Consider the following 22520-nt stretch of genomic DNA (forward strand, 5'->3'; position numbering starts at 1 on the left):
TACTGTAAGTGCTCGAACAACCTCCGAATAAACAAAATTAATACATTTACCAGCCATTATTTTTAATCTTGAATAGTATAACATAGCTGGACGATTCTTTCAAATTAATTTTAAAATTTTCCACTACTACTGCTAACGGTGTTGTAAGCAACTTCCTGTTTAATTATTGTACCGTTTTCTATTGTATTCAATTTCCATTCAATTAAGTACACATTTTTTTTTTACCTACCCTATCACATTATACATTGTTTGTAAAATATGAAGCTCAAAAAAGAAAAAAATGTTATATGGTAACTTCTTGTTAAAAATTACAACAAGTTATTGAGTTTTAGAATAATTCTACTTGAAATTATTATTTTAAAAATGAATAAAAAAAATACTTTTTCCTAAAATTAATTTCCAATGATATAAATGGTATGATAATACACATTATGATAATATACATTATCAAGTAAATCATTATAAAAAAAAAACTATAATTTCGTCCAATGATAAGTGATTTGTATAAAATTATGTACTTACATAAGTCTTATTTCGAAAATGTCTTACTGTCTTTTGAGTAACAAAACAAATATACGCTTAACAAATGCATGTAAATGCACCATATAATGGATTCGAATATTAATTTATTATACAACTATGAAACTTACGGTCTATTTAATTAAATTCAGTTGGCTAAATACATTTAGTATCATTTCATCTACTACTATTACAGGGTACAGTAATAATTTTACTATCATAGACCTTAAAATATGACTAAATCCTATGAATTGTTTATCGATACACTTTCGTTGTTAATTTAATTCGCTTTTATTATATCTATTAAGTTAATAAAACCCTTAAATATTTAAATCTATAAATATATGTGCAGTTAGTATGAAAACATTTAATAAACAAAAATTGTTGTCATGTTTCATACTAATAATGTCTATTTTTTTTTTAACAACCCATTGTTTATTGTAATAACATACATTTTCCATTTATAATTATCCCTTAGTTTATTAACAACAACTTATAAGTTATTGTAATTTAACACAGAACGTTAAAAATTACAAGTTAACTCAAAATACTAGGTTGTTTATCTCGATTCGATTAAAATAATCAGTTGAATATTACTCAACATTACTAAACTAACATTAATTAAAAATGAAATGCATTTCGTTATTGTCAGTACATTAAAAACTTAAGCTATTAATGATATCAGAGGTAAATAATTCAAAGTGATTTTAAAGAAAACCCTTTACCAACCTTACGTGCTGTCACAAGTACAACACTTCGAGTAAGTAAACAGACAGGTAGGTATAAAATTTATGTACAACTTTATAAAATAAACAATATTATGACACAAACTACCAAAGTACATTAAATTGATAATTTCTACATAAATATCTCATCTATTTCTTTTTCAATCATTGATTTATAAATATCCAAAACAACAATTTTAAAGAATAACATCAATGTATTTATCAGAGTCTACATAACCCTCCACTTATACGCAAAAGTGTCAACTTTATTTGTTCCATAATATCGTATTTACCATGTTAAAAAAATATTATAAACAATACGCAATATTATATACAATGTTATAGTTCAAAAGTCTTTGCAAGTTACGTACAGTGTTGTGCCATAATTAAATTTAGTTAGATAAATTTATCTAGATAAAACACTCGTATTTGTTGACTATTATCTTATATAGGTAAATTACATAATTCTTATCTCATTTCCATCTAAGATAGAAAACTAAACATCTAAATGAATTTATCTAAATTGTTCACGAGACATAGTCTTTGAAAAATACACGGACATCAAATTTTCAGATATTATTTTAAAAAATTTTTATGAATTGAGCTGATATAATTACTAATAATAATAAAATAACTACAAGTTATTACTAGATTATAATATCTACTATAAATTATAATTATATTTTCTAAATAGTTTGTGCTATATATAGGTTATAAACTTATAGTGTCATGGTTTTTTAGAAGAACAATAAATACAATACAATAAAATTGATTGTTGAAAGACAAAGATCGTGATATTATAATATTATACAATGTATAGTTTCGTGAATCATTTAATTATTTAAGTACCTAGTTATTATTATCGTTAACGTGTACCACTTCAAGAATTAATAATTAAATCGTTAATCATTGAAAACAGATACGAGTAATAACATAGATATTAAATAATCCAAGACTAAAAATAAATTGATAGTTATGAAAATAGTGCTATCATTATAATATTATAAAAGTTTACAAATATTAATAATTAATAAGACTAAACTACTACTTTCACTCCACCTAGCCTAAACCAGAAACCACTGAGAGTTAAAACTATTTCATTTATCATTATTCATAACCCATATAAAAGGTACCATAACAAAGTGATGATTATTTTAATTTTTAAATGTTAACAAATTTATGTATATTTTTAATTTTTTTAGTTTGAAATCTATTTTATAAGTATAATAAAATATATTTATGTATATTATAATTAAAGATAATAATTTAATAATATATACATTTTTTATACAAGTATTCTGCTCCCGGTTGGTCTCTGTATCTACAACTAGTTTTCCTTTTCATAAAATGATGTAAATATTGATATTATTGTTGAAATGATCATTTAAATTATTAAGCATATTTTTCAAATAATTATTAAATATTTAAACTAAAATATATAGCCATATTTGTAATTATTTTTTTTTTATATAATATTTAAAAAAATTATGTTTTAAGTATAAGATTTAAAAAAAATTTAAAAATAAATTCACACTAGATTAAATTGATTTTATATAAATCTCTATCAAGATATATTTTAATTTATCATTATCTATATCTATCTAGATATATTTTAAGTTCAGATATCTTATCTATATTTAGATACAAAAAAAAATATCTAAGTACAACATTGGTTACGTATAACCTACAGCTGCGTGACTGCGTAAAGGGATGACCTATTATAGAGGAAATGTGAACTAGAATAATACATTTTACTTTTGGTACGTGTCTACTTTGCAGCTTTTCGATTATTCGGTACGATGCGCTTAAACGAATGAGATTTAAAATACAGAAAATGATAATAATATAATATTGTAAATAAAAGCAATTTAAAAAAAAAAAATTCTAATTATTTTTAATTTAATGTAAATTGAACTTGAGATTTAATTTGTCTGCGTATAAATGAATGTTAATCAGTATATTGTTTAAATTACAATTGTGAAGATCAAAGTAATTATTTTTATTTCCGAATTGCGTCCATTTCATATAAAAATAAATCACTTAGGTTTAAAAATAACAATAATCAACAATTGTATCTAACGCTATCCAAACAAGAAGATTTTGAACACAACTTCAAATTACAATCAAAAAATTTAATCACAAATGTTGTGCCATAACATCTAATTAATTAATTTTATGCATATATATTATATGTATATGCATATATTTGTAAATAAACAACGAATACCAGTAAACATTCATTTTTCAACCACATTGAAATAATACCAATAATATTTACCAGCAGATCCTTGTTAGATTATTGAATTTTTCAGGTTTATATTTCTGACACACAAACTTTTGTTTTAACTTCCCTTACTTTTATCATCCTACATAAGTAAATGTTTTTACGTTCAAGTTTCAACTGCACAAAACCATGTGCTGCATTTCTACATCTTAGATAATGATCGTAAGTACTGGTATTTTGTGTAAATGTTTTACAAAAGTTTTGAAATGGAACAAAGGAATTATAAATTATGTTTCATTTATAGTTCACCATGAAAGTTCGTAAAAACTAATTTGAAAAATTTAAAGAACTCAATTATTTATTATTTTTGTTTACAATTTTTTCATATTGTATATGATAATATACAATAATAATCGTGTATATTTATCCTAATTACATTTAAATTTAATAAACTATATATAAATGTCTATTAAGTTTTAAAGAATTAATCTATTATTTCATTTAAATTATTATTTAAAAGATTATTACAAAAAGAAATCATATTTTCAAAGAAAAGAAAGTTTTTTTATTAATATTAATATTCTTATATTACACTATCTAGCAAGTTATATCATAAATTTTAAACGTCAATGGATTAACCCTATAGTTAATTTCTGTAAATTGAACCACATTAGTAATTTTATGTTATAATGATGTTCACACATACGATAGGCAAAATTATTACTACTTGTGTAACTAACCTTATTTTACGAATACACATTTACATTATAAATTCGGAAAATAACAATCAAGTACCTTCAATTTAGTTTGATGATTATTTATTTCAAATTATGATATTAACAATGTAATAAATAATAATATAACCAATACATCTGGATCATGGTCTATGAAAAGATAGATTATCGTTAAACTGTTTAAGACCGTGATCTGAAAAATATCAATTGAGCCGCTTATGACATAAGTATTGATATATGAGAAAATAATTTAATTGATCATTAAAAAGTAATTTACATAGTTATGCAATGCTTAGTTTCTTCAATATTACACAGTATAAAATAGTTTATAAAGAAAGCAGATAAATTAATCACCAACTAAAACGCTGTATTCCTTTATTATTAATGTCCATCTTAACACATGACATATGTCTCAATACATCATACTATATAATGTATTCATAATATATATTATGAAGTTACCAAATTTTGTCTGATTATACAAAGGTATACAAATGTCATCAAAATGTAACTTGTTTATAATAACTGTAAGAAAACTGTTAAAAATATCAGTACATTTATTTTTATTTAAATATTTAAATACCTCTTATAATTTATTAGTAATAATAACAAGAAAAATAAAAACCAATGTCTTAACAATTCTAATTGAAAATGTAATTATTCATTTGAATCATAAATATTACAACTTCAATTAAAATTAGTACCTATCTGAACTTAAATATTGAAAAATTACATTAAAGCTATACAAAAAATAAAAATTAAAAAATTAACTCTTTATTTGGTTTACGTCATAACGTGAATATGCTTGCTTAAGTGAATATAAAGTTGTCATCAATTTATATCTATACAAATGTATTAATTAATATTTAATTCATATTTAAAAACAATAGTTTTATAAATTCATTATTAATACAATGTAGTTAATTATTTTAAAACTAAACATATATTCCGCAACTGTATAATTAGAGAATTAATGAATTACTCAAAAAAATTGGTAGTATTCAGTGTAACACAAATATTATTTGATAACAATAGTTCAATTTCATTTAATTTCTTTATCAATACTTAAACTTTAACTTCATAAACAACAGAACAAAATTTTTACAGGATATTAAAAGATATGTGTATTTAAGATGAATAGGTAGCGAAGAAAAAAGTGGTAATTTAATCGTATTTAGTTTGGAATTTTATGACTCTGAGTTTAAATTTCCATCATCAGTGATGTTTAAAACTCCGACATCTATTTGACAAGAAACGGGAATGCGTTTGATAAATGATCGTACATTCATATATACAACCCAAGAGAGGTGGCCTAGGTGGAAACTATCACCACTTTTATTCAAAAAGAAAAACATCGCGATCTCTCAATCAGTGTTTCATTTTTTATATATTTACTGTAAAGAATATTATCATGGTTGCTTTTCTGTAAAAAAAAAAATTAATTAATACCACAAAATAACGTCAAACAAATATTATTTTTTGATCCCCGATTATTTACTATTTACTATTAATAACTTCCATCTATAAATTATTTCATAAAAAAAATTATAAATTATATATACAATGTCATTCATGCCCACTCCCATTTGTTCATTTTTCTATTCAATTATTATGAATATATTCAAACTTTGATTTTTGGAATTTTTGAATATTTTTAAATTATTAAGATTTTGTTGTTCTATTTAATTATTGTCCTGTGAGGATACGATTTTCTATTTTTCAAATGAGAACTCTTCCCCCCCCCCATAATGTTTATAAATATATATATTAAATGTGTATTTAATTTGAACAATATGTATATTGAAAAAAAAGTCTGAACATACTTAGTGAATCATCACGTATATTATATTTTGCACATATTTCATTGAAGAAAAATACACTTATTTAAAGTAAGATTAACTGAGTAAATTAGTTACATCACATTTACTAATATTATTATGTAAGAAACTCTGGCGTGTGTGTAATATAACAATTTACATTTTTAAATGCACTCTTAATACATGTTTCGGGTGGTTTTTAGTGTTTTCATGAACCTACGCTTGGTCGAGGAAGCCTAATATTTCTTCAACAACGCTGAGAATAGATCTTAAGAATGGCAAAAGAAATTTTCAATAAATAAAAACGTCAAAAACTTTATCTACTTCTTTTTTTTTTTTAATATAACTTAACTGAAAGACACAAATTGTGAATTGTTTTAAATCGGAAGTATCAAGACAAGGATCCTTTATAAATATTTGTGTGGAGAAATAGCACCGTTTAACTTGGTCCGTTCGACTTGATTTACTTTCAGCGTTTTATTTGTTTGCCTGAGTATTTCGATTGATTCACAAAGCTCGGCACTCAGTAGTCCTCTCGGAACAGAGAAAAAATCCAAACCAACAATCAATACAGAATCCTAGCCATCAGTCCACGCATGTGACAAGAAAGCCTGACAGTTTTACATGCTGTCGGTACCTTACAATACAAATAATCGGCTTGACATAAATCCTGTATTTAACGCTTGTGCTCCATAAATAATGACACGTCATGATAACTAATCGTGTGTAAAAAGAAAATTGTTCTTTTTTGAATTCACAATATACATTATGCAACTATTATACTTGAATTTAAAAATATATATATTTATTATTTTCATTGATGGGTACGTTAATTAATTAAACATAATATTGGTTAAAATATCAAAGAATGATTTTCAAAATAATGCTATTTCAACTCCTCCGTTTCAATAATTTTTCTTGTAAGCCAAATTAATATTTATCGTAACGTTTTTTTAAATTTTTTATTTTTATTGCATTTATTTATTGACGATCACGTTCTTCAATATTATCTATTTTTAGTAGTAATATAACACGTACAAAATATACACAATGTGCTTACACATTAAAGTGTTTATCGAACTGAACAAAAAATATAAGTTTCTTTACGTTTCCTATATAACTACATGTATTAGGTAAAAACAATAAACATGTACATTTTACTATAATAAAGTGGTATATAAAATTACAATAACGACCATGAATACAATGATAATATTAGTTTTGGTGCTCGACACCAATATTAATATTTACGCAAGTCTTTTCAAACTTTTGGAGTAGGTACATTATTAAAAAGAATATACATAGGTAGGTACTTAACGATATTTATGATTTTAAACTTTATTTCAATCGATTATGGAATGTTTTTCTCTTCCACTTATTTTATCCAAATGCGTTCGTTCTTCGAATTTACATTAGAATTTTATACTTGTATATTTATTCCAGAGGTATAATGTCTACGGAAATGGTAATAAATTTCCTCCTTCATTGACCAACATTAATATTTATGAAGTTTTGTTTTTCGAAATAAAATACATCATCTAAAAGTTATAATTTAGTATTATTTCAATATATTTTAAATTTGATCATTATAGAAATGTAGAAACTAATGATGTCTAAAGAGGTTTCGTTTTAAATAAATTCAAACTAAACCTAACAGCCACAGTATTCCACTAAAAACCTAAAAAATATGTACAGCCAAACTTAATTAACTCAAAGTTGAAGAGACTGGAAAAAAGTTCAAGTTATCCAAGAATTTGAATTATCCAAATTAAAAAATTTTAAAGCAGTACAAAATAAATTAACTCCTATGTATTTATTATAAATAAAGTAATGTAATAAAAAATATTTACTTTGTATTTATATATTATGAATTATGTATAAATAATTTTAAAAAGATATGTTTATATAAAAAAAAATGAGGTTAGAAAATTATTTAAAAAAGGTATTTATTTTTGTTTGAGTTTTACTATTGATCGAAGCGTTTGTAGTGAATCGTTCTAAACCAATTATCAATAACAATAATACTAACGAGTAACCTCATTTTCAATATTAAAATATATACATTGGTACATTAAGAAAATATCACAATTTTATACTATTAATTAAACTCAAAATTTCGAGTTATTCACGAAAATATTCCAATAAAACAAGATTTTTTCATATTGTTTAAATAAGAAATTCTAAGGACCGGAAAAAAAGTTCAAGGTATCGACAATTTCGAGTTAAAGAAATTCGAGATAACCAAGTTCGACTTATATTAAATATTATACAGAATATTGAATAATACAGAACTTACAACTTAAGATTTCTTTAATAATTATTTGAAATATATGTTTTTCTTATTAAATTTTAAATACTATTGTGTCCTATTTGTATTTAATGAAATATAGTTCTGTGAACGTTGTATTTTTAACTATAAATAATTCTCATTCATTCAAGCATTACAATAGTAAAATAAACAAGTTACAATCAATTTAACAAAACAGTCAATAAATAAATTACATGGTAATTTATTTTTTAAACATTCGCTATTTTAAATTTAATATTATTGACTAAATGCTTAATCTTTTCTTTCGTATAACTTTCAAGAGCATACTATTGTACTCAAGATAGTATATTTGTGTATTAATTATTAATATTTTATAAAATAATCATTATTATGTATCGTAAAAAAAAATGTAATATTAAAAAATCACATTAATAATATAACATCTACTCGAATACATACATTTATAAATATATATAAATAAAATTTATAAATTATGAATAAAGATAATAGTTAACATCTAAGTTTATACTAAACTAAAAAATCTACTAAATTATGCAATACATAATACTTTTTGTATTATATAAAAAAAAGTTTTAAAATATTTTCCTGTGTTTTATAATTTTCTACGAAACCAATAACTAAATAAAAAATAAAACGACAGTTTTGAGAATTAAAATATAAAAAGCGTCCGAAAGGGTTGGCAAATTCATTCGGGATCAGCGAAGTACCCAAAAATATATACATTATGTATTTATGGTTATAAATATTAATAGTATTTTGATAAAACCAACAAAAATTAGAATATAAATTCTTATAGATATTAATATTTATACAAATAAATATTATTTTTATCTTACCTATTTCAAATTAAAAAATAGCACGATAACTATTCAGGTCATTAAATGAATTGAATGAAATTAATTTTAATTAATTTTTACTTAAAAATATAACATATAAATTCTTACAAAATTATTTGTTATATATTTAAATCACATCATTCTTGTTTATGGTATACGTGGTATACGACTTGCGAATTATAATGGATTTTTTATTATCTATATAACTGTAAACCAACAGTTAAATAACTACGACTAGAATTTATACACAATAAAAAAAGTGAAATGTATATATTTTTCAAGTAATAACTAAAAGTTAAAAATTAATAATTATTATTTAGTTATCACGTATTATTATTATTATTTTATATACATTAGTTACAGCAATGTAATATTGATTTTTCAAAAAATAACGACCGATGTATTAAACCTATTATAATAGATTTATACAGACTGAAACATCTTTTAACATTACATAATGTTAACAGAGTAAATTTAAATGTCAGACCCAATGAATAATAGTATAATATTAGTATTTATAAAAAAAATAAAATGGTGATTACAAATGATAAATAAATAAGATTTTATATATGTTTTTTCTAATTAATTCGCAAAAAATATAAACATTAAATTACGTTTTTTTTAAAAAAAATTATTCCACTAATTTCACAGTGAGCCAAGTTTTGTAGTAAGTTGACTACCAATTAATTAAGACTAGAGAAAAAAATACGCAAATCTATAGAAATCTTAGACCAAATTATAACAATTTAATATTAATATATTAAGTTTTATTTTGCAATAATATTCCCTTTGAAAATTAATAATAGATAGATTACCATCAAACACTGTATGAGTAATGTTAGACGATTGAACTCTGTTTTTTAAGGTCATCGGGTATCGTAAATTTAAACAAAGAATGGGAAATATAATCATATTATGTTAGAAAAATGTTAGAACACTGATTGACTACCTTCATTATTATAACGTAAAACAGCTGCAATAAGATGTCACGTCCTAGAAAAAATGTTTTATTATTTTCGTTTAAATTAGATACCTATAGTTTTGGAACATAAATCAGATGAACGTTTTTGAATTATTTGAATTCCCGTATCTATTCATTAAACGCAACCTTTGAATTTTTACTCCTAAAAAATGTTTAAAGTTAACCATAGGCATAAGCTTGGAATTACTATATTTTAAAGCTTATCAATGGTAGAAATAGTTTTTAAAGTTGAACTGTATGTATTTTCAATAATTATTTATGTTTGTAATATTGTTTGCTATTAATCTTATTATATTTTATACGCATTTATTTTTTTTTTTTTGTTTAATAAAATATACAATAAAATCTTTATTTACGAACCTACCCATTTAATACATTTTTCCTTTTTTTTTTTCGTTGTTGTTTATCACTGCATAAATAAAATGCTTTGATCCGATTTCTCATTACTATACATTTTTATGATCCGCAATCGATGTTAACATTATAAAAGATTTACTATATTGTAGTAATAAAAATATACGTTACGTTTGGTATAATTTCATATTTATCGATGTTTATGGTAACTATAATATACACAAACCTAATTATTAATAATCGATTGTATATAAATTTAAAAATATTTTTGGTTATAATGTTAATATTCATGCTACAAAAATTTAATCTATACGCTTCAATGGGTATTTATAAGTTATGACATGTATATACGTACATGTTTATACCAAATTTATTACTTAATAATTTGGACCCAAATCTATGTTAACTACCTACATCGATAATAATAAAATAATAAATAATATTAGTAAAATTAGTAAATAGTCAGTAAGTATTTGCATTAAAATGAAACTACGAAGTAAATATGAAATATTATGCTATTTAAAATCATTTAAAAAATATAACAACGCCTATAAAAATAAAAAGCTGTATCCTGTTAATAAATGTTAATTATATGTGTCATTTTTTAAATCCACAAATTTTATAATACCAAACCAAAAAGTGCAGGACCTGTAGTTTCACCCTATTTTGCAATAACAACATAATCGTTATGGCTGAGATCCAAAACTACCACGATTAATATCGAAAACGTTACTTAGAACAATTTTTTGCTACTATTCTATTTATTCAAATCTAAAACTCTTAATATAACATATAGAAAACCACACTTTTTAACAATTATTTATATATTTATATGTTATTATATTTCTAGTTAAATGTTTTTATTGTTATCATAAATACCACATATTTACATTCAACATAAAACGACAACACACATATTACACAAATTATACTAAGAGAAAAAAAGTATGGTAATTAATGATTTAAAAAAATTAATATTATCCACAAATTAAACATACTTAATATATATATATATATATTAATATTCATTATAATTTATTGAGTATAAATAATTAATTAATTTCTTTTCCATACTATAATTTTATTCGTAATGTGTCTTAAAAATAATAATTTACTTATTAAATATATATAATTCATATAATTATCAAGTTTTTATAATAGTAATACATTTTTATTCATATTTAAAAAAATACACCAATTTTTTAATTACATCTATAATATATATATAAATACAATGAAAAAAAATTATGACAATTTTATCGGTTAACTAAAAAAATAAAGTCATTAATTTTAATCACATGAAATTTTATGCGATGCCTGACATAGCAAATAAAGGCTTTCCTTCGTCTACTCTATAACCAACGTTGTACTCTCAAAAAGCCATAAATATCTTTGAATAGCCTCTGGGTTTGACTTCCATACAACAATATTAGAATCGAGTCTCGAATAAACGAGAATTTATTTTTCCGATGGTCCTTTATGGTTGATCATTTGGATTTTCTACTGTCTTTTCTAGATGGTTAGTTTGAATATTAATGTTTTATCTATTATATATATACATATATTTAAATAGGTTCAGTTCAATCAGATATGAAAAAAATTCATATCGAACGAAAAATCTCATATCAGTATTCATTATAAAAAATTTTAATATTATACATCTTATGTACATACCAATAAATATTATACAGTTATTTAAATATTACATTTAATATTTATACATTTCAATAAAAGAAAAAAATCCCTTTCTTATTTGATATTTTGATGTAAAGAATTCGGCAGAGCGCATTGTAATCTTCAATTGCATATAATGTGTAAATTAAGTGAGCTGTATTTTTAATTTACTACCTAACAGTAAAGGTCTGGCAAACTAAAAACTGACGGATAAGGGTAAGAATTTCAAACCTATTGTGATGTCGGAACACATTATATTGTTCCTTTACAAAATTCTGACATTAACGAAAATCTAAGAAAGAAAAATTAAACTTTTAATCTCGTCCTTTTTCTTTTATCTAGTGAGTAGCCATATAACTTGAATACATCAAATCATAAGGAAGTAAAGCTAATTATGTATTTTGGCTTTCTATGCTGGAATTTAACTTAATAATAAAATATTTAACAATTAACTCAAGAAAACAAAAACAAGTGGAAATTATGTTTAAGAACATTGTATCTATTTAAAATCGGTACATGAAAAATAAAAGTAAACTTGTAAATATATCTACCTTAAAAGAAATATTAGGTTAGCACCTTAAGCTAAAAATAAATTTAAATATTTTTAAAAATATGCATCAATTAACATTATCAAAAAAAAAATAAATTTATTTGACTTCCACTTATCTAAATTTGATCTATCTCTCCTAAAATGTCGGATTTACAGCGCACTTTCCTTAAGATAAAAATAAAACGAAACTATTTAGCATGTCAAGACTTTTAATCGTTAGTTTTCCGTTGAAATATTACACCAATAAATTCCAATGATTTAAATACTTTAGCGTAGTAGTGGTATTGCAAACATGTTTTTTCACTTTATACAAAATGAAAGAAAACGATGATTGTGCTCTTATATAAACATAAATTAATTTCAACAATAAAAACATCCATTTTCTGATATTACTGTAGTAACTACACAGATTATACAGACTATGGTAACAGTTTATGATTTTACCATAAGATCTATATCATAAAATATGGTAGTATATTATAACGTCTTATAACCAAACTATATATTTGCATTTAATTTTAGTACATTTAAAAATCAAACATCATTCTTATAAGTACCAATGGTATATTGGAAAATATATGTGCGGCTACTGGGTAAACTCATTGCCCATATCCAAATCATTAAACTTTTACATCACCCAGAACAAAATGTATTTTTTATGGATATCACAATAAAATATTTAAAAAAGAAAAAACTGTCCTAGCATATAATAAAAGTAATTTATTGTATGAGAAGAAAATAATATCATTCCGTTAATGTTTTTAGTATATTTTACTCTAAAATTATTTAAAAAACTATCATCTTCAAAAAAAAAAAAACAAAGCTTCGCAGAAGAGATTACACAAAAATAATTGAATTGGTTAAATATCTACTGACTTGCGTGTGTATATTATTGTTTTTATTTTATTTTGCTCAAAATAACTATAAACCTGAAATATGCCAACTTAAAATGATTATCTATGTTAAATTTATAACAAAGAGAAATATGGCTGTACATTTTTTTTAAATTTTTCATTGCTCTAAAAAGTGTTTTGTAAAATCCATAAAAATGTACTCCTTTTTTAAAATCCGAGATCTAAAAATTTAAATTTAAAAAAATATATTTTCAAATGACTCTTCATAAAACATTGAGTGCTCTTTGAAAAAAACTGCATAAACGTAAAAAAATTGACCAATACACTAAATCTTCTCTAAGATTTGGAAGAACGTTTTACTATTTTTCTCCTATTTCTCTATCCTTAAGTAATTGTACATTAAATATTTAGTTATGATAAAATAAAAATGAAAAATCAATACCTGTCTAGTATTATAAAGGCGTTGGAAGGGAAAGTTTATTACTATACTAGCCTCCTAATTTGCATAAAATCATCAAATGGCGTGAGGTGCACTATGCAGGTGGTTAAAAAATACCAAAAACTGTTCGTGTGCTTCGTTCACGTGTTAAGTGCGCATTATACTTTTTAATGTGATTCCCATTGGACGTAATATTTCAATTTATTGGGTCACGCCAGACGCCAGTAGTCCCTTTGATCAAATTACATTAGCGTGCGAAAAAAGTAATGATAATAAAAACAAGAGACCTGACCATGTTAACGGTTCACATAGATTTTTTAAGCTTAAATTAAATCAGTAACAAATAAAATGTATTGTTTGATATGTCGATCATAGAAACTAAATTATATTATCAACGGTGAATGATTTCGCACTCAAAAATATACAATTAAGTTGATATTTTTACAGACACACACAAGAACACAAGTGTAGTAAAAATATACATAATTCTATTATTAAATTTATACTTACTCATACTCACAGGTACCTACATAATAAATATTCTATAAGCATAAAAATTATATTTTACAATATATACATAATTAAATTATCTATTACATTATTAATTATTTAAATTTTAATTAACTTATTACGTCATTAGTTCACAAGACATACTTATACTTACAAATTATTTATAGGTACAAAATGTATTTATTATTAAGTTTCATATTGAGTATAAAATAACACTGATAGTATGCACAGCCTGAAGTCTAATCAATACTTTTCGGCCCCTTTTTTAAAACAATTCTGTTTATTTTCCAGTTTTTATTATTTACTTTTTTGTATTTTTAATTATTTAATAATAACATTGACAATTGATTGATCTTATTATAACGTTAATATAATTTCTACCTAGTACCATACTATAAAGCTCTAATTTTTTAGTTATTATTTTCTTGAGAAGATCTCATCATCAAAAATAATTTTAAAAATTGAACAGAGCTGTAAATCGAACTGAAAAATGATTGACTAAATGTCAATCGATAATAAACTTTATTAAAACATATATATACATACAATTTGATTCAAAAAATATATATAATAAATATATAACGTTCATCAAAACGTTCAATGTTTTATATATTATAACGTTTATAACAAATAAATTAAAAAATTTAATTGAAAATAAAATGTATATTGTTATATTATTTTATATAAAAAACTTGATTATTTTTATTTTTATTTTTTTTTTTTTTTTTTGCGATTCCAAAAGAAAATAATAGCGTTAAAACAATTTCTGATCACCCCAATAACTAATATTTAATATAATATTATATCTATCAATCTTTATATTAAACAGCAATTTTTTTTTCTACATAATGTAATATTTAAAAACGTACGTTAATTTTTAAAACAGCTAAGGCACAAATATGGGTAATTATTATATTTGAAAAATTAAACATAATCACAATTTAACGAGTCGGTTGTCACATATAGGGTTTCATAAATGGCCAAGCCAGTTTGCATTTAAAAATTTCAAAAACAATAGAAGTGGGATCAAACACATCCAATCGCGAAGTGTAGTAAAAGAACATTTATCTATTAATGATTGCGGGTCATAGAGATAATAGGAAGTATCATTTTTCAACATTCCGTCAATATACGTCAAATAGCTGTCGTTACAATATATATTGAACGTACGTCAGGTCGCCCCCTGTGAAATCTATGGTTCACATGACGGACATCCGATCGGAAATACGATAATCGGCCCTCTTTCGGTTTTAAATTTATCCACTTTTCAAAATATCCATAACAAGTTCCACATAATATCACTGATTTGCACAAACGTGTTAAATAAATACACTATACAGCAATTATCATTATTGTATTATTTTAGCAAATGTATTTTTTTTTTTTTTTTTTTTTACTTTTATTTATTTGAATAAAATACGAATTCTACGTAAATCATGATTGTGTTGTTTATTATTGAGTCAGCAAATGCAGATCGCGCTATCGTAATAATCACAATTATTTTTAAATAAAATAAAAAAAAAATTAATGCATTTATGTAATCATAATTGGCAACTATGGTGAAACGTATCATTTAAACGAAAGCGTTCGTCCCTTCGGCAATCACAGCTTACAATAACCCCGGACAATAATTAGAAATCAGTCGGTATTTATAATTTAAATTCAGGCCACAAATTACAACGTATAATTAGAATTAAAGTTACATTTTTTAATTCGGCATAATGATAAGAACAATATACATAATTATTGTATTTTTAAATTTCATTAAATTAAATTCTTAAATAATGAAAAATTTGCAATAACTATATTTTGAATTTACTTAAAATTCTATTTATTTTTATCTTGATTGTCTATTCTTTAAATCTTAAAACAATTAACAAATATCAAACAATATTTGTAAAAATATTGCTTATATTTTATTTTTGTTTAGCCACATAGTTTTTAATAATTTAATCTTCTAAACTTATGTTAAACTACCGAAAAATATGTATAACATTTAACTTTAGTATGATTTATAATGATAAAGATATATTCTGAAGGGCATTTTGATGTTGTTACTGTATATTAAATCCACTAACATATATGAATTATACAATGTTTAAATGGACGCCACTTTGAGCCCACCAAGATTTTCATCGTTATATTTCACACGTGTACCTTTACAACCAACTTTAATTTATTAAAATCAAAACATAGGCTTAATAGTTCTTCTCTTAAATTTGCATTTAAAATTGAGTCCTATACTACAATATTACAGTTTTTTAATTTTTTTTTTTTTTTTTTATTTTACAAAATAACTTTTACCATATCTCATATGACATCAAAGATAAATATGACAGATATTAGTTGATATATTGTTACTCTGTTTCACGTATTACTTTAAAATTTAAACGGTTTCATTTTAAAATAATATAGAATATCGATTATATTATGTAATTACAAAAATATAACAATAGGTACTAATCAAAAAAAATAACAATGCACGTAAAAATACAAATACAAATAATAATAACTATTTTAAAATTAAGTTAAATATAAATGCATTTTAATTTAAAAATTATAAACACATGACATTCAGAATAAGCTTTATATCTACTACACCACATCATAATATCATTATGAACGTAAAATGATTTTCCCAATATCGCAAAAGGCATAACTATGATATTCATTAATAGTTTAAGTTTAAGAAAGTACTAATTTCAAAACTGTTAAACTTTAATTATTTGTGTTAATATGTTTTTACCAAATGCATGTATATTTTAACTGTATTTCTAAGATATCTAAATACAAAAATAAAGGTGATCAAAATAATATTTCGTATATTTTATTACAGAATAGTTCACCTTGAATACTCAACTCCTTTTTTTCTTCGATAATATTGTTACCAAAATATTTTTGGACATTTTAAATATTCTTAAATACCATATTTTCAAACTATTAAAATTGTATGTACTATTTTTTAAGGACCTGTGGTGATAAAAGTTTCTGTCTTTCGTATAACAACTCTTGTTTTAATGTAAATTATTTAATATCTAATTTTTCTAAACATTTTAACATACCTAAATAAAATTTCAAACGAGTATTTTCTGAATTTCTTAAACTGCGTATACCAAGAAACTTGATAATAATGTGTTTGGAAGATATGGGAGCTATGCTAATTTAAAAATTTAAATCATTAATATCAATATATCAATATTTATAATAATATATAAAAATTTTCCAGGGTTAATAAATACAAGTAACAATACTACATATATTACTTATGTTTTTGAAAAACCATTCTTAAAGACTATTATCCTTAAAACGATTTTTTTTTTTTTTTTTTTTTTAGCTGAGAAACTAACCTTTTAAATTATGGATAAGGGTATATTAACATTATTATTCACTAAATAATTTTATCAATATAAAAGAGAGATTCTCATTTTAAAAACAATAGTTTATATCACTGCATAAACCTCCTTAAGTGGTACGAATAATCTTAAAAAAAATTAAAACATGGTCTAAAATATATTTAAAAATTTCTAAAGTAAAAATATGAATAAATTCATTATTAATGATAACATTTATAAATAACATATTTATAATTATTACTAAAATAATTTCTAAAATACAATAAAACATAGACTTAAGTATACGGATATGTTAAAATATAAAATATTACGTTTTTCTATATTATATTATTTTATTTTACTGTTTTATACATATTATAAAAACTAACAGGTATTTTATATTCAACCACACATAATACTTTTATATGCATAGTAAAAATAATATTTTGATATGAAAAGCCACTCTCGATGTGGCATGATTGAAATTTTGCACTTGGGTAGTAATGTTTTAGGGTACAAAAAAAAAGTCATACAAATGCCCGACCCTACTCATTATGTATAGTCACGTACTCACATATAAAGTTTATTATCTATAATAAAGTACTGATACACACGCAGAAATATATAAGGCTATTCATTAATTATGTCCGATTAGTCGGATGGGTTGATGGAAACTATATTACCCCATCGCAAAAAATATCATAATGAATCACTTCGTAAAACTTTCACTAAATATATCTCTTACATGTATTATATAGAAGTTAAATTGCATTTGAGTCGTAGATATATTTTATATTTGTATACTAAGAGTTTTAAAAAATGATATTACCATACTTTATGTCACTAAACAAATATACCGGTGATACAGTGTTACACGTCATAATCATTCAATATATACATATTTGTATATTTCAAACATCACGAAAAATGCATGATCAAATTATTAGAAAATATTGTTAGTTTAAGTTATAACAATGTATCTCGCACACTTTATTACTTTAAACATATTTATTCGTATTCTTTACACAATGGTATACCCGAGTTGTTTTCATGATTTATGAATATATATTATGTTTACCTGTCAGTTGTACATATTTCTGGGTACACAAAATAAGAAATCTTAAGGGTGTGTTATACTATGAAAATTTCAAGATTAATATGAACACATGGGTACATACGTGGGTATCACGTTTATATTTTATTATAAAAATAACACGATCAAAATCAGAAAAAAAATGTTCATCAAATATAATATTCTATGTCCAAGAATGAAAAACTAAATAAAAATTGCAATAACTAGTTATTTGTTGTATTCCTTAATAATATCGATGTTAAAACAATATAATTTAAATTAAGAAAAATAAAACCTTATAAGTATTAAGTGACAAAAAAATATTAAATATTAGTTTAAAACCAAATTAAATTCAATAAAAATAAAATTTCATGTAAGCTGAGTTTTTTAATTATAGTTTATAATATTAGTTAACTCAAAAATTAAATAATATAAAATGAATGAATATTAAAGATAACATAACTCAAATTATAATAACTATAATAATACAGTATAGGAATAAAGTACGTAATATTTAATCAAAAAACATATTACCTCATATAATCTGTATATAGATTAAAAATAATTTTTAATTTATAAATATTATATAATACAACAATTAATAACACAGTGATACACCAATTTTAAAATTATTAGTATTTTGTTATGTTTCTCATTTTTATTATTTTAATGCTTCTACAATTAAGAACAAAAAAAAATTAATGTTTGTAAGAATATTCCAATTGCTTGAAACATAAACCTGAGACAAAAGTGTGGTAATATTATACTAAACAAAATCAAGGTATTAAGAAATACCGAAAATAACGAAATATAAAACTCTGATGAAATTAAATCTGATTAATTTATGTTTGCCATTAACTAAACTATATTAAATTATTTAATATATTATATTTAAAAGATGACTAATTCTAAAATTAAATAAAGTTTATATTCTAACAAAAAATAAAAACAAATTACTTGCATTTGTTATACATTTTATATTGTTAATCTAATAATAAAAATTAAGTAAATAATTAAAAATAAAAATAAGTATTATAAGCTATTACAACTGTTTCGCTTTGTAACTATCTAAGAAAAGTGTACAACGAACCTAAAGTTATTTCAAATGAGATTTTTCCAGCATTAAAATGTTAATTACTCGACTAAAGGTCATTTTCATTCGGCAATATCTTTTTTCTCATGTTAAAAATGTTCCATTATTTTCCACGCAGAAACTATTTTTCTCGTTTTCTTTTTTTCTTTGGAAAGAACAAACTAAACAGTATACAAGAAAATAAGAATTGGAATCTATAGGTTCTTTTGACAAGAAATAACACAAACATTTGTAACATCATAGTTTTCCCATGTGAATACCACGACTTAATACCTATCTACTAGTGAAAAATGACGAGGGAAGTTCCCCCTATCTTCACAACAACACTCTATACACTTAAAAGTGATAATGAATGACGTATACCTACTTGATTAAACATCATTAGTACTAATCACTCGCATAGTGAAACAGTATAAGAGTAACTGTCATGACCGCTAATTAAGCTTATTAATTAACCCACACGTCGTCCAATGATGTTTAAGTTTAGTCAGCCACTTATGTTTTCAAGAGAATATCGTAAAAAAAATATAATATTTGAATGTAAAATAAACCTAAGTAAAATCAAAATCACGTATACCGTGAAATATTAATCATTAATTAAAATGATAAAATCATGTTCAAAAGTAACTCATACGATGAGATTACAAAAATGCAATTGTTAAAATGTATTTTTTATTTTATGTTAAGTAATTGATATTGTTTTTATGTATTTAAATTAATAAAATCTTGATACTAAACCTAATATAATATATTCACAATATCCACTGGATATAATATAGTGAGTGTATGGGTCAGTAGGGGATAGTAATAGTGTTGAGTGAAACATTTCATCAGAGAAGCCCTCCTTCCATTAAGGATACAAATTTAACATATATTTTAGTATTACACTAAACACAGCGAAGAAAAATAACTATTATCATTTGTTTAACGAGGTTATAAAAGTATTATATTTTGAATAAATATATTGTTTATTATCGTATCTAGTATCTCTTATATCTACATACTATGATACGTTATAATTAAATCAACAATATTATTAATACTTGATTGAAGACTTTGATATTTCATTAAAGAAATATTTTGAATAGATAGATATACTATACCTATATATATATATATAACCTATATAGCTGTATAACCTACATTAAACTTTTAATATATTAATATCAAACTGAATAAATGCAAGTTACGTACTCATTTTATAACATAGTCGGTGTTTATTTTATAAATAATTTAAATACAAACATAAACTCATAAGAATCTTTTTTGAGATTAGTATGGAGTATTCGTTAAGTCTTAAGAACAGTCATAAATAATTTAAACCAAATAATATCATAACCGCAGGAAGAAACTTAACCCATTCGTGATTACACGAAAATGTTCTCATTATTTATAACAAACAATATTTTTAACAACTGTTTCAAAACATAAGATATGTTTAATACGACTACGTCTCGTGGAAACTTTCATTAATACACTTGAGTTAATCGGAACTTTAAATTTCAATAATAGTGGTATACGTGTTATTGTAAACGCGAAATAATTGCACTTTTCGTTTGTACCGATATTATGCATTGAGGTGTAAATATTATTATGCACATTCGTAAACGCGTATAATTAATACCTTCTCGTATGATTTTGATCGTGTGTCGGTGGGTGGGTACGCAATTATAATGAATTCGGGACGTTTCACACAGTGCCTTCCAAAATTACACGTCCGAAACGTGATTTTTTTCCAATTTTTCCACTCGTAATTTATTATTTTAGTTTTTTAGATAACCTTGTACGGCGCGTATGAAAAAAGCGAAAAATGATGTTATTAAAACGATTTCATTTTCAGCCGAGCTAACCGTTATAGTACACTGTAATGGTGTATTAAAGCAATCGATCCGCTGGTATTCCAATAGCGCGGGGTGATTTAAAAAAAAAAAAAAAAAATGAAAATGAAGAATCCGTTTGGCGGGTAATTTGTTCGGGTGAGTCCGATCGTGGAGCGGAATGCTCGGGATTTAACCCACACACACACATGGCCTGACACGGCGAAACGAATAACGGACGCGATTAATTAAAAACAAATCAAGTAAAAAATGTGCATGTGATATGAAATGGACACCGACCTGTTTAAATCCTCTGTACATGATGCGGATCTCTTGTCTGGTGAACTTGGTCTGCCGGCACAGGTCCTCTAGGGCGACGGGCCTGGGATGCGGAAACGCGGACGTGTTGTTCAGCTGTTCCTCGAGCTCGATTAGTGTCGCCTCTTCGATGATCGGGCTGTCGGGGGGCGTCGCCATCGCACGGTGGCCCCCCAGTCGTTCACCGCCGTTGTTGTTGTCGCTGCAGTTGCTGCGGTCGCTGGCGCCGCTGTTCCCTCAGCTGTTGCTGCAGCCGGACGTGTCGCCCCGCACGGCTAGGCGGTTGCTGTTCTCGCTGCTGTCCCGGTCGTCGCACACTGTCCACACGCGCGCTGGCCACCTGACGGTAACTGCCTGTGCACCGGTTGCCTGGCACGTCA

The 22520-nt window shown here is 24.1% G+C and overlaps 1 protein-coding gene across 1 annotated transcript in view; it reads right to left on the minus strand.

Moving 5' to 3' along the window:
• LOC112595826 (Kv channel-interacting protein 4) overlaps positions 1–22480 on the minus strand; it is a 46187-nt gene extending 23707 nt beyond the window's left edge. Inside the window, exon 1 of the mRNA XM_025341194.1 lies at positions 22123–22480. Coding sequence (XP_025196979.1) covers positions 22123–22299 — 177 coding nt within the window. The 5' untranslated portion in view covers positions 22300–22480. The remainder of the gene's footprint in view (positions 1–22122) is intronic.
• Positions 22481–22520: the final 40 nt, after the last annotated feature.

The sequence above is a fragment of the Melanaphis sacchari genome, unplaced genomic scaffold (assembly GCF_002803265.2).
Source record: "Melanaphis sacchari strain LSU unplaced genomic scaffold, SCAv2.0 Contig2_pilon_pilon, whole genome shotgun sequence".
Taxonomy (NCBI): domain Eukaryota; kingdom Metazoa; phylum Arthropoda; class Insecta; order Hemiptera; family Aphididae; genus Melanaphis; species Melanaphis sacchari.